The 15,511-nt window shown below is 32.8% G+C and overlaps 1 protein-coding gene across 1 annotated transcript; it reads left to right on the top strand.

Annotated features, from left to right (window-relative positions):
* Positions 1–1,112: 1,112 nt before the first annotated feature.
* On the top strand, positions 1,113–15,462 carry LOC306848688 (UDP-galactose translocator-like). Its single transcript, XM_079383389.1, has 5 exons — positions 1,113–1,376; positions 3,158–3,340; positions 7,117–7,268; positions 8,349–9,043; positions 14,579–15,462. Exons 1-5 carry the CDS (start codon positions 1,298–1,300, stop codon positions 14,610–14,612), a joined length of 1,143 nt encoding a protein of 380 aa, XP_079239515.1. The 5' UTR covers positions 1,113–1,297; the 3' UTR covers positions 14,613–15,462.
* Positions 15,463–15,511: the final 49 nt, after the last annotated feature.

The raw sequence follows: 15,511 nt of genomic DNA, 5'->3' as shown, positions 1-15,511 counted from the left end.
GTTTTCATATAGGGAGCATATGGGTTAAATATGAAATATCATATCTAGCCTTGAGCAAAGTATAAAGTCATATTGGATTTGTTATAAATGTAATTATAACTATAAAAACATTTATTGACTAACATTTTTCTGTCTTATTTTTTAATTTCAACTGTTAGTTGATATTGTAACATATACTGTGACTCTGTTTCCTCCAACAGGCTGATGCATCCTCAAAAGACTGCACCCTTTTTCTAAATGCAAGTCAAGTCACTGAACCCTGTAATTTTCTGTCTTCCCATTGAGTTCCATTGGAGAAAAACTGTTCTGTGTTCCAGTTGAACTTCTATGCATGTGACTGCAAAACAATTTTAAGTTCTTTATTTTTGTAATATCTATACAAAATATATTGGGACTGTTTATTGTTCCTTATTTTTAACAGTTGAAAATATTAATTGGTTCAGTTCAACATTTTGTTCTCTGGCTTTAGATAGGCTTTACGAGCTGATTTTAAACTTCCGCTGATAGCCTGCTTCTCTTAAAGACTATTTCATTACACTGCCTTCTGCTGGCGCTTGAACCCACTTTCCTGTTTATCAACTAAAAATGGCCAAGCAAGTGCACACACTGACAAGATACGCGATTTCAGCACCTCTCAACACAGTAAACAAAAATAAGCGTTTCCTAGCAACGGCAAATGCGCTAAACACAGCTGATTTTAAACTTCCGCTGATAGACTGCTTCTCTTAAAGACCACTTCATTACACTGCCTTCTGCTGGCGCTTATGTATATATTTATTATTTATATATAAAGACACACACATACAGCATATATTTTGAAAATATTTACGTGTATATATTTATATTAATATAAAGTATATCATATATAAATATATTTAATATATAAACAAAACATTTTTCTTAATTATATACATGCATGTGTGTGTATTTATATATAGATAATACATATACACAGCACACACACATTTATTATGTAAACAACATTTTTTTTTTGGATGTGATTAATTGTTTGACGCTCTGAGTCTATAGTATTATTATTATTATTATTATTATTTTATTTTTTATTTGTTTGATCCGAGCCTGTAGGCGGCGCTAAAACGTTGCCATAATTCAGAACACGAGAAAGTGAAGAAGATCGCTTAACAGGAAGTGCTTGTGTGTTTGGGGACGTCAACACTTCCTCGAGCAGCTCTGATCGTCTCCACCTCATTTATGAGCTGTTTCATGAGGCAGCGGCGGGGAAATTATCATTAAGCTCTGTAGTCATTAATTTGTGGACAGATTGGGTTCATGTTTGATGAAGATGGCTGCAGCAAGCGACGAGAGCCCTAACAGAAGCACTGAAGATAAAACATCCTCCCGAAGACAGAATGAAGGTGAGAAACAGCATTTTATTTATTGTTTAAACGTCTGACAGCTTAAGGACTCGATGGTTAAGTCAACTCACCCGTTGGAAAATTAATAATGGTAACCATAGTTACCACCCAGATTCCCTAGTCACCTGTAATAAAGAAGTACTTTGATATTACCATGTTTATTGGACGTATATCGTGGTAATGTCTGATGTAAATAGTCTGTATAATGCTACTGAGGTAAAATACCATCACTTACAAAAGTATCATGGCATTCTTTAAAGTATCCTAGAATAAATAACATGGTTCATTTCAAGTATTCAGCAAAGTAAAATACAATGATTCTCATTTAAAGTTGGTCTCAGATTAATTTATGATTTTACAGTAGCAATTGTAACAATTCTGGAGTTTTGTCTGAAACTATTAGAAGAAAAGTCATAGTACTGTAGATTTTATGCATATAACGTTACTGTAGTATTTGTTTTTTTAGTTCTATGTAAGTCTTTCAATACTATAGTGTGTATCAAAGTACCATGGTATTGGTTATGGATTACTACGGGTAGTAACTTAGTTTTGATGTAGAGCCCAAATAATGAAAGCTATTATTAATGGAAGCTATCTATTTTTTTGGTTTTACTTCAAAAATATAGTCATTCCAAATTTACCTTGAGAAAGTTGCACATCTATTCACTGCATTATATAGTTTTCTGAACAAATATTAACACATTTTTATTATGTAAATACATTTTAGTTTAGTTTTTGTTAAGGTTAGTTCTGTGTTAATTTCTACATAGATTTTACATCTCAAGATGTTGAAGTTAACCATTTATTGTGAACAAATATGAATGAACGAGCACGATATTATATTTATCATTGATCAACAATATAGATTAATAAATGCTGTAAAAATCTAAATTGTTAGTTCATACCTAATACATTAGCTAAATTGCACCAGACTTTATTCACCAGTTTTACTGTCTTTGTTCTGCTGTTTATGTGTAAAAATTCTCTAGGACTTCTGTTGTAATGGATGTCATGCACCAAAAGGGTTAATCGTGGCAGTGGTTTTCTCATATAAAGCGCTTTGAATTTCCTCAGTCAGAAAATAAACTGTGAAAGGTTTTGTCCTCTTGCAGACAGGAGCTCTTTTCCCTTGTCAGATGGGTTTTGACGGTGTGGCACTTCTCTCAGTCCATCTGCAGTTATCACATTCTTTACAGAAGAAAAGACATCAGCGCACTATAAACCAGCAAAACAAGTTTATAAGTTTCACAATTCCTGTTCATCATGTCTATAGTGTCCACAGGCTCGAGAAACTTGAGCTCAAATTACGTTTTTGTTATATGTAATCTCTCTAATAATAACACCATGGTAAATAATTATTTTTTTGTATTTTTGGTGAGATTTGTCAAAAGTTTGGCTTTATTTATGTTTAGTTTTCTCACCTTTTAATGTTATTTAAGTCAGATAACGTTGTAGTTTTGGCTGTTTGGTACCTAGTTTGCCAGTGAAGCTAATAAATGAACTAAGAAAAGTGTTTGGTGAATGAATGAAGTGTCTGTAAGCAGGGTGGTGCCACTGGTTTGAGCAAACATTCGCCTGCTGTTGACGTGTGTAGGTGTGTCTTAACTGAAAACACAAACTAAAAATTGACTAGCCTTATTCAGAAAAGTGAAATGCTGCCATTATACTGACGTTAGTGTTAAGATTCGTTAATTCAGCCTCCAGTTATTCCGGTTTCACACTGTCAGTAAAAAAAAGCTAGTTTGGACTAAAAGTTGACTAAAAGATTATGTCTCTTGCAGTCAATAGGAAGTTGAAGTACATCAGTTTGGCGATTCTGGTGATCCAGAATGCATCGCTCATCCTCAGCATCCGTTATGTGCGGACGTTGCCGGGAGATCATTTCTACACCACATCAGCCGTGGTGATGGCAGAAGTTCTTAAAGTCTTCACCTGTCTGGCCATCATCCTGGTGCAGAAGAGAGGTGCGTTCACTGGAATCACATTGTGGCATGTTACGTGCAGCCTGTGACTTAATGTGTCTAGTCTTACAATACTTTTTGTGTTATATCTGAACAATATATACATTTATTATGATTTAAAATGCATTTTAATAGAAATGCCACCTTAATATTTGAATGACATTCACAGGGCTCGACAGTGCGAGCATTTCACTCGCATTTGCGACTAAAAATAGATGTGTGCGAACTGGAAAATGTATTTAGGAGCACAAGTGCGAATACAAAACAAAATACAAAACAGCCTAACTTATACAGTAGCCTATAACAAACGTATTAATTTATTGTTTATTTATGGAAAAATTGCGATGCAGCCTCATATGATTACTTTAGAACTTTAAAAAGGCAACGGTTTAATTTAAATGAGCACAGATGAGAAGAAAAGCGGAGCGAGTTAAAGTGAAGACGCGCTGAATGACGCACATTCGCCACTAGAGGGCGCTGCCGTTACCCCGGTAACCCAGTAAACAAATCAGCTGCGCTACTTTCCTAAAACTGTGTAAATAATGTTTCACACTCACAGTCATTTAGATATTTATATTCGCTTTAGTCTTCACAATAGCATCAAATAATTCTTACTTAAAGACTTAATGAGCTATTTTCAAACATTTTTTCTAACCTAAAACATGGCCCATCCACTGATCTATAATAGAGAACAGTGGGCCTATCTATATATCAACGACTGATTCGTTATTATTGTTCAGTAACACAAGTTACATTAGTTAACATGAAAAAACAATGACTATTAATAATGCTCTTTATTACAAATTAATAATACATTATAAAATCAAAAGTTGTCTTAATATAATTCAATGGAGCTAACATTAACTAACATAGTTGTATTTTTTATTAATCAACATTAACAAAGAATATTAACTACTGCAACAATTAGTTATTGCACATTTTTAGTTAATGTTAACCTGCTTTAACTAATGTTAACAAATGGGACTTACTTATATTGTTCTTTCGTTCATTTGAACAATCTTTTGCACTCTAATCTTGAAACACTTGTTTACTTTATATTTTTATTTCTTTTTTATAAAAGTCTTAGTAAATTATCTTTAATAAAGTTATTTAACCTGTTAGGGGGACAACACTTTTTTTCACTTAGAAATTATATATTGTGATTTAAAAACAAAAACATATACCGTGACAAAAGCTTCAATGATTATTGTGAAAATTTTATACCGACAGTTTAATAGGATTATAACTAATTACATAATTAGCCTATTAAATAGTGTCTGAAGTAAAATTATTTAAAAACCTTGTGTACTTTCTGTATTCTGATAAATTAAATAATTGTGCTTGTAAATGTCTCTTTGTATCCCCTTATTAAGCTAAACACCTAATTTGAAAAATTTGCATTGCGCCCCTAAATTTTTTTAATGCGCTCCTAAATGTTTTGACTTAGGAGCACATGTGCTCCTTGGGGAAAAGGTAAGCGTCAAGCCCTGATTCATATAATGAGTATGTTTGTGCGGCTAAAGTGATATCCATCGATAATCGAGCCATCGATGCATCGCGATTCTCTCTCCAATGATTCTGGATCGATTCTGATCGATATATTTAAAATATGAACCTCACTAACAGAAGGCTGCTTTCAATTTCAAATGCTGACGTGCGCTTTGTTTGTGTGTAGACTGCTTGCACATGCGGCTGTGCGCGACTCCGTGGTTTAATGTATTTGCGTCTCAAAATGGTTTTATGACGCAAAATTAATGTAAACACAGCCAGTTATGTCTTAAGGGATTAAACGGACAGGACGAACCACATTACTTCTTATATTTCAAAAGAGATCCGTGCGTGAATGCACAGATAATAGATCTCCCGCAGTCTATGATAAAACATAGTAAAAAACAACCCTGCTGAAAAAAACAATAGAACCCTGCCCAAAACACAATAGAAAATGTAATGGATTTAATGGTTATGATGGGAATTGTATTGGTTTTAATGGAAACTATAATGGTGTCTACTGGTATGTGATGGATTCTATTGATGGGATGTTAAATCCTATTGGAAAAATGCCCAAAACACACTACAAAAAGGAATTTTGTAATGGTTTTACTGGAAAAAGCTAATGGTTTATAATGGTATTTTAATGGAAACCATTAGAATTTCTGTGATGGTTTCTATTGAGCTTCTATTGTTTTTTTTGTTTTAGCAGGGAAAGATGAAGAAAAATCACTCACAGTTCTTGAATGGAAAACATTCAGTCAGATAATCTTAAATACTGAAAGCACTCTTTGTTTGTTTTTTGTTATACGTTTCTGTGCTCCTCTTTATTATTTGTTATAGGCTGTTAGTTTAAAATTCTTAACATATAACTGTTTTAATTTGTAATTATTTTAAAAAGTACTTAATTACTTATGTAAGGATATGTAAATGTAAGGATTTTCAAATTCTCAAGTCGATAAACTAATTAATTAATAAGGGGGAAAAAGTAGATCAAGAATCATTCTGGAATCGGATTGTGACCCCCAGAATCGGATTGAATCCGGGAAAGATTCCCACCCCTAGTTCAAATACACAAAAATGCTGGAAAACCAAAGAATTTGTGGGACCTGAAGGATTTTTCTGAATAACAGCAGGCAGTTTAACTGTTCAGGACAAACAAGGGACTCATGAACAACTATCACTAAACAAAAAAAACAAAAAAAATCACAACTGTGGATCATTCAGGTAACAACACAGTATTAAGAATCAAGTGTATGTAAACTTTTAAACAGGGCCATTTTAATAAATTCAACTATTATTTTCTCTTGTGGACTATGTAAACACCTTTTATGTGAAATATCTCATTTAGGTCAGTACAAAATAAACAATAACAAGCATTTTGTATGATCCCTCTTATTTTGGTAAAATAATCAACATTTTGCAGATTCTGAAAGGTGTATGTAAACTTTTGACTTCAACTGTATATTAGTGCTGTCAAACGATTAATCGCGTTTAATCGCATCCAAATATAAAAGTTTTTGTTTACATAATGTGTGTTCTGTGTATATTATGTATATATAAACACACACACATATACAGTATATATTTTGAAAATATTTCCATTATTATAGTTTTATATTCTTATATTTTATGTTGTATATAAATATATTTAATATATAAACATATATTTTTCTTAAATATATACATGTATGTGTATATATGTATATATACATAATAAATATACACAGTATACACATATATTATGTAAACAAAAACTTATTTTGGATGCGATTAATTGTTTGCCGGTACTAAAATAAATATAAATATATATAGATATATATAATATTTTATTTTATTAAAATAAATATAAATATATTTAATAATAATTTATTTTAATATATATATATATTTATTTATTTATATATTTATTTTAATAAAACATATATATTATTATTTATATATATTTATATTATTTTATAATATATTGATTTTAATAAAAATTATATATTATACTTTAATATATATATATATATATATATATATATATATATATATATATATATATATATATACTTTTACTTTACTTACTTTTGTCATTTAGCAGACGCTTTTGTCCAAAGCGACTTACAAATAAGAAAAGTATGTATATATATATATATATATATATATATATATATATATATATATATATATAAATACTAATAATAATTATTATTTTTTAATTACTACTTTTATTAGTAGTAGCAGTTGTAGTATTGCAGCAATGTGTCTGATGATAATGTGTCCTTTCTTATTTTTTGTAAATGCAGGTAATGTGAAGTCCTTTGTATGGTTGTTGTATGACTCTATAGTCGTACAGTATTTGGACACACTGAAGTTAGCAGTTCCATCGCTCATCTACACTTTACAGAACAACCTGCAGTATGTGGCCATTTCTAATTTACCAGCAGCCACTTTCCAGGTGAGACTGCTCCACAATTTGTTTATGCCCTTCCTTCACCTCTCTCTCCTGAGAGATTCACTACTTTTCACTTCATACGTCCCCAACTGTAGATTTTTGTAACACTTTAAGTCTGCTTATGATGTTAAAGTTTCTTACACCAAAAGAGTTGTAATTTAGTATTACACAACTACTTTCTAGCCTTTTTCCGATTAAACAGCCATTGCAGCAAAGTAGTTTTAAAATGTTTTATGTAAGAATTAAAATGCATGAGAATTGTTGTTAACAGGCATGTTTTATTTTAGAATATTATTGTATATTTTATTTATGATATTATAGTACTTATTAACATTGACATACATTCATATTTTCAGTTTATTTAAAGTTTTACTTATTTTGTTTTGTGAGTTTGACATTTTTATTAGCTTTTTAAGTCTCTGGGGTATATTTGTAGCAATAGCCAAAAATACACTGTATGGGTCAAAATGATCCATTTTTCTATTGTGCCAAAAATCATTAGGATATTAAGTAAAGATCATGTTCCATGAAGATATTTTGTAAATTTCCTACCATATATATATCAAAACGTAATTTTTGATTACTAATGTGCATTGCTAAGAACTGATTTTTTTGCACCCTCAGATTCCAGATTTTCAAATAGTTGTATCTCGGCCAACATTGTTCTAACAAACCATACATCAATGAAAAGCTTATCTATTAAGCTTTCAGATTATGCATAAATCTATATTTAAAAAAAGTGACCCTTATGATGACTGGTTTTGTGGTCCATGGTCACATATAGCTTTAATTTTATTTCATTTTAATAATATTTGCTTTATTTTAACTTTATTTCAATTACTGAAAACAGTTTTAGTTAATAATACCAACACTTGTTTCTATGTTACTTTTTACTAAATAAACACAGGGCAAAGTTGTATTTTATAATTTATTTATATGTACCAATGTAACAGTGCATAGTAATGAATGTTCACATATACAGTATCTGCATATTGTTGATTCAGAGTTTAAATCAATTAGTGGAACAGGTTCATAGAAATGAATGAAATTTTCCATGTACCACTTTCTTTTTCTTTTCTGCAGGTCACATATCAGCTGAAGATCTTGACCACAGCGTTGTTTTCAGTGCTCATGCTGCGCAAGAGTCTGTCTAAAATCCAGTGGATCTCTCTAGTGCTGCTGTTCGCCGGTGTGGCGATCGTCCAGGTGGACCAGGAGAGCGGAAAACAGAAGGAGGCTCTGACCAGCACCAACCAAAACTACTTTAAGGGCCTGGTGTCCGTGATAATCTCTTGCCTATCCTCCGGGTTTGCGGGCGTGTACTTCGAGAAGATCTTAAAGGGCAGCTCGGCCTCGGTGTGGATGAGAAACATCCAGCTTGGGATTTTTGGGACAGTTTTGGGTCTCCTCGGCATGTGGTGGAACGACGGCGCCACCATTGCCGAGAAAGGCTTCCTGTTCGGCTACACGCCCATGGTGTGGGGCGTCATCTTCAACCAGGCCTTCGGCGGCCTCCTGGTAGCTGTCGTCGTAAAATACGCGGACAACATTCTCAAAGGCTTCGCCACCTCTTTTTCCATCATCGTGTCCACGATCACGTCCGTCTACCTCTTCGGCTTCCACGTGGACCTGATCTTCACGCTGGGTGCAGGATTGGTCATAGGAGCCGTCTATATGTACAGTCTCCCCAAACCAAACACCAGCACTTCCAGCACCAGCACATCTTCATCTAGTCACAGCAAAGGAGGAGACTCGGAGCTGGAAGCTTTCCTCCCAAAGTCAGTGCTGGTGAAATGAAATCTGTGTCCCCTTCCATTAATCGCTCTTTACCTCTCTCGGTGGAAGTCCTAACTCTCTCCTCTTTCTCGTTTCTCTCTGCTGCTGTTGGTTTGGGTGCTTCTGTGAAGATTTAACCATCTGGTTCAGACTAGGTCGTTCATGAACATGGCTGTCGGCACTTAATTCATTTGGAAAGCACAAACCAGAGAGACGTAGATGTAGGTTTTGGGGTTTTCAGTTTTTCTTTTTTTAATACCAAAAACAAGCTGTGGCATTTTTCACTTTCGTAGGCAGATCTCTCTCAAACGTCTTCACCTCCCTTCCCTGTTTGCCTTAAACAGCTTTTTCCTATTAGACAGCTCAGTCTTGGGGAAGAAGACGAGAACATAATTGCCAGGCTACTGCTGTGCAGAGGAACATTGGGTTGGGTTGACTTGAAAACTAATGGGTGAATCACACAAAACCTAGGCTATAACTTCTACTTCAAAATGCAGAGAAAAAAATGAAAGCCTATTAAGTACCAATACAAATTTGTGTTAATACAATACAATGCAAATAAATAAATAAAAATTAACTTGCATTGTGAAAATAAAAAAAACATAATTAATTTCAGTACATCTACTAGCATGATAGATAAATACTTTTGAATTTAAATAGTTTTTTTTCTTATTAAAAACAAGAATTAAATTCGGTACAAATCTACTATCATGACATATGAATACTCTTATTTAAATAAAACATCATCTTTTTTTTTCTTTTCTTTTTTTTAATGGCAATAAGAATCCAGGAATACAATGTGCTTATTTGTGTTGAAAATAGTGCAAAAAGTCACAATGCAAAAATCTTAATGGTCCACAAAACAGGCTTAATCTTCTTATTAAAAAAAAAAAGAAAATATTGGTGTAAAATTAATCCCAGACATCATTTTGACACGCTACAAGTTCTTTGCCAAAAATCATTGTTAACTGTGTAAATAGAGACAAAGAAAAATAATGGTTGAGAAAAGCTGTGTGCCGTGTTTCTGCTTAAAACATGGCAATACCTCATGGCAATACCTATAGAGTTTGTACAGTGGCAAAGAGCTTGATTGGTGCGTGTCTGTTGCAGTAATGTGGCACTTTGTTGCCAGCGTGTTGAGTTTGGTCTCATTCTGAGTGATTTTGGGCTGATATAGTAATAGTAGAGGTGTCAGATAAAGGGATGCTTTGAATCAGCTTGCAGGGACTTATAAGTTACATTCATCTCAAACATTTATCTCTGCCAGTCCTCCTTTTACCCATAATGCAATGTGTTAAGTGATGCCATCCTACTAATTGACATTGAGCTTCATTCAAATATTGAATTCAACTACAGAACTAGTTAAATATTTGACAGGCAATCACTTAACACAGTGTTTCCATGTGGATTCTTGCTTTGCCACCCTCGTCTTTGGCATTTTCAGCTCACAGCTCTTTTCTGTGATGGAAATTGACTAACCTGGTCATTTTCTAACCAAATGGCACCTTAATGAAGGTTGTTTTCATTGTGTGCACATATGCGTGTGTCTCTGTGTGAGGGGGACTAGTTTTGCTTAACCAACAAATGGTTAATGCTGTGCCTTTCTCAATCAACTTGTGTCTGAATGGTAACTATAAAATGTTAATATAATTCTTACACTGTACATAATATCAAAATACTATATCTTCTTTTTATGGTGCAAAAAATGAATCGAGATTTGTGGATTTATCTTATGTTATGTATTGTACAAACATTTTTGTGCACACATTTGATACAAATATGCCAAAACTGTTCTCAGTAAATCCCCACACACCTCAAGAGCACGTCCTGATACAACATGAATGTTTTATTTTCTGTTTTTGCAGTCGTAAATATGCTCACCAGAGCACATGTTGTATTTGGTGACCAACAACAGGTGATGGATCATACGTTAGGGTTTGGGGAAGTATATGGTTGTGGTTTGGTGAAGAGTTTGTTGCTCATAATGGGTTTTATATGCATGTTAGGATTCATGTAATATCAAAAGGACTGGGTTAAGTGCTGCTTGATTGCTAAATGATGAATTTAGTCGGTAGATTTTAATACTTCATTGTTTTGGATGAAGAAATGTGGCCCGCAGTGATTCCGTTTACTTTCTTTGGTCGTTTACATGCACTATTTGACTTTTTTTTTTTTTTTTTTTTAATTCTTTTAAAGTCAACATGAAATGAAAATGACTATTTCCTTTTTATTACATGATGCTGTGCACATTATGGGCCTTTGTAATGTTTTAGCTAAATGTAATGAAATAGGTAATGCAGAAATTTAATGGCTGTTAATGTACTGATATTATGACTATAACTGGAAATAATAAATATAAAATCATCCCTATTTAAACTTGTGGCCAAAAGTTTGGAATAATTCAGATGTTTTTTAAAAGGCTGCATTTATTTGTTTAAAATACAGTAAATAGTACTGTAGTATTGTAAAATATTATTACAGTTTAAAATACATTTTTCCTTTTTTAATATAGTTTAAAATGTCATTTATTCCTGTTATGCAAAGCTGAAGTTTCAGCATCATTACTCCAGTCTTAAGTGTCAAGAAACATTTATTCATATTAATGTTGAAAACCGTTGTGCTGCTTAATATTTTTTATGAAAACCGTGATAAACAACCACTCAAAATTTTGGGACAAGTATGATAAGGAAAAGAAATTAATACTTTTATTCATTTATTAGTACAAGCATGCATTCAATTTGTCAAAAGTGACAGTTAATGAAGGCATTTTTAATTTTACAAATAAAAATCTATTTCAAATAAATGCTGTTTAGTGATCTTTATCAAATAATCTTGGTTAAAAAAAATGTATGAGTCTCCACAAAAAAAAAAAAAAAAGTTTTCAACATTGTCAATAAGAACCATTGATATTAAGAACTATAATAGTTGAGCACCAATAATTATTTAAAATTCAGCTTTGCCATCACAACAATACATTTCATTTTATATCATATTCAAATAGAAAACAGTATTTTAAAATGCATTTATATTTCACAATCTTGCTGTTTTAGTGTATTTTTGATTGTATAAATGCAGCCTTGGTGAGCATAAGAAGCAACTTTTAAAAACACTTTTAAAAATCCTAATTATTCCAAACGTTTGACCGCCAGTATATGTAATGCTCACTTTACACAATCAAATCAGTACCTATGGTATATGCATGTATGTTATCATTGAATATGTTAAAAAGTTGTAAATAGCATTTCATGTTGACTTTAATTCACAAATTGAATTGTTATTTGTTCCCTGCTGCTCTAAACCTGAAAGTCTAGATCTTAAACTCCATCACTGAGTTGTTTTCAGAGATTTTTCAGAAACTAATGAGCCGAGAGTGGCCCCAGGCAGCTAAAGTGATTGTGTTTGTGTGGTTATATATATGTTATCTAGAGTTATGAGTGTGTCTGTGTGTGTTTGGGTACGAGAGAATTTACCACAAGCCAATTTCTGACACTAAACACTTGTGCGTGATGCTGAACATCATGTAAATCTTTCATATTTGTTCATGAGAGATTATGATGGTGCTAACTCAGAACATGTTCTGAGCCATGGCCCTTAAAGATATATCATCATGAATATTGTGGTTACAAAAGATTCGTATTTTCAGTGAATCACAATGAAACGAGTACAATGTGAACTGAAAAAATCTGTCTTTGTTTTCTTTTGGCTCATTGGTGAATAGATCTGATTCTAAATCCTTGAGCTGAAAATGATCGCATGTACAAAAAATACAATTGCACTTGTCCAGTTGAGATTTCTGTTTAATTTTTGTGTTCTTGACAACTGTTAACACTTCCTGATTGCAGAAAGACTGCACAGATTTCTTCATCACAGCTGATAAATCAAGGACGGCCTCTGTTAAGGCCGGTCTCTGGCACTAGGATTTATATTGTAAATAGTCTGTGAAGAGTTGAAGGACAGCCCCTGGTGGCTTATTTCTTATAAGTGGCCTCTTTCTTGAGGCTGACAATAAACATCAAATAGAGAATAGAGTTTCTGTTTCTTATATGAGCCTCAGAAGTGAATCTTTCTCTTGTGTGTGCATGTGTGTATACCCCCAGTGTAGATAAAAACACGTCAGATTTCACACCAAAATCAAAGCAATAAAGAAATGCAGGTTTTGCATAAAGAATATAAAGGCAATTTTATATGACAATTAAGGCAATAATTTCATAATTTCTCCTATATTTTCATTGCCGTGAGAATTTAACATATCTGGGGTTTTGAGTTTATTTTTTGTAATTCCTGTGTTATTCTTATTTCTGAAATATAGTAATTTACACAAGGTAATAATATATATATTTTAATTTAAATCAGCATAAATTAAATGCAGTGATGCACAAGCAAAACAATGATTCATACATTTTAATAATCTTAATATAAATAAAGTTTGTTAATCATAAATGTATCCATCATGATTTGCTGACTGAGCCTTTTTATACATCAAACTACCTGAAAAACACCATAAAATCAGCTTTCAAACATGAAAAGCTGGTTTTCAGGCCACATGCTGACATCAAAAATGCAACCAGAACAGGTTATCAGAGGTGAAATTACACTCAAAGCCTGCATGAGGATGCTAACCACTAACTTAACTCTTGTACCTTTTATAGAAATAAAGTGCATGGCTAAAAGTATGAGGAAACACCACACCCACATGCTTGTTAAACTTTTAATTCCATGAACTGTAATTAATTAGGACGTCAATTCTTCCTATATGCCTCCACCTTTCTGGGAAGGCCTTCAACTTAAGATGGAGCAAATATCATCTTCGTGGACCTTGCACAAGGGACATTGTCATGCAGAAAAGAACATTATTATAAAAATGCTCATTTAAATAAATAGCTTACCCAAAAATGAAAATTTGCTGAATATTTACTCAGAATTAGGTCATCCAAGATGCAGATGCATTTATTTTTTCATTAGAACAGATTTGGAGAAATTTAGCATTACAGCACTTGCTCACCACTGGAACATCTGCAGTGAATGGGTGCCGTCAAAATGAGAGTCCAAACAGCTGATAAAAACATCAGTAATCCTTACCACTCCAGTCTATCAGTTAATGTATTGTGAAGTGAAAAGCTGCATGTTGTGATGTTTTTATCAGCCGTTTACTCCCATTCTGACGGCACCCATTATTTATATGGACTTTTTGGGACTTGTTAATCTAAATTAAGCTAAATCTGTTAATTACAAAGGTCCATATACTTTCATTCATGTACTGTGTAATGAGAATATAAAATTCAAGCAAAACTCAGATATGCATTTCCCAATGAGCAATGTGAGATTGTATGCTTTACAACATATTTACCTCTGTGTATAATATTCAAGAATGCATTGAATTGCATGTGTAAAAACAAGCATTGTGACAGACAAATACACATAATGTGTACCAGTCCACATATGTAGAGAAATATATAACACTAAATTGCATATTCTTGCTTTGTTTTCATTTAACCGCACAATTAATGTCGTTTCTTTCTCTCTTCTGTCACTTTTAGTCCCAAGGCTCCAGCAAAGAAGAAAGGAAATTGAAGAAACATGATAAATGAGAAAAGATGATGAGAACACACTGTGCCTACAGGTCCTACACTCCTGCCCCATTTCCAAAGGAAAAGATGAGGGTTATATTTCAAGCGCCTGATTATGCTCACAATATTAAACTCTGTTATGAATGATGGTACTCCTAAACTGAACTGTGCTGACTTACTTTATGGAACCTCATATTTATGCTGATACCTCACTATTGGTATACATTTGATTTTGCTATTGACTGATGGTGTAATACTAATGTAAACAGATTGTGTATTTTGTATGCTGGAACTGGAAAAATGAATGAAAATCCTCATCATATTTGGAATTCAAAAGGTGCTGCCTTACTTTGAAATAATAGTATAGTATAGTATAGTATAGCTTTTTTTTTTACTAAAGTTTTTCTATATTGTGTATTCATTAATGCTTTAATATTGCCTTGTGCTTTTTGTAGTGCCTTGTGCATTTCAACTGTTTTATGTGTGACATACACTTTTAAAGATCAAGCAGACTTTATTTTCTCCAAAGTGCACTTTCAGATTTAAACTTGTTATAGTTGTCAATAAGAAGAGTCCACCTCTTTACATTACATCAACTGCATTTATGACCTAAACACATTGTGTGTGGATAGTCAATGTGCTCTTTTTTTGGATGATTTTGGTTTTAATACCTATATTTTTAATGGCTGAGCAGCAGTGAAATGTGAAAAGCAGAGGGCTCTTGAACAAATACTTGCCTTATGTCACTATTCAAGGGAGCAGATCTAAAACTAAACTAAATGTTTAATCATTTCAGATCATGAATAATTAGTATGGTTGTATTTATATAAGGAATAAACATTGTTTTGAATGTGATTTGCCTAGTTGATGTTATTATTATACAAATATGTCAGCACAAATATG

This window comes from Barbus barbus (assembly GCF_936440315.1).
Source record: "Barbus barbus genome assembly, chromosome: 28".
NCBI lineage: Eukaryota > Metazoa > Chordata > Actinopteri > Cypriniformes > Cyprinidae > Barbus > Barbus barbus.
This window is presented reverse-complemented; position numbering and strand designations above follow the sequence as displayed.

What these genes read in the sequence shown, in the direction of transcription:
- LOC306848688 (XM_079383389.1), top strand. Translation starts at nt 1,298, where the DNA reads ATGAAGATGGCTGCAGCAAGCGACGAGAGCCCTAACAGAAGCACTGAA. An exon ending in TACCAGCAGCCACTTTCCAG is followed by an intron (nt 7,269 to 8,348) that starts GTGAGACTGCTC and finishes TCTTTTCTGCAG; the next exon opens with GTCACATATCAGCTGAAGAT. An exon ending in CTGGAAGCTTTCCTCCCAAA is followed by an intron (nt 9,044 to 14,578) that starts GTCAGTGCTGGT and finishes TGTCACTTTTAG; the next exon opens with TCCCAAGGCTCCAGCAAAGA.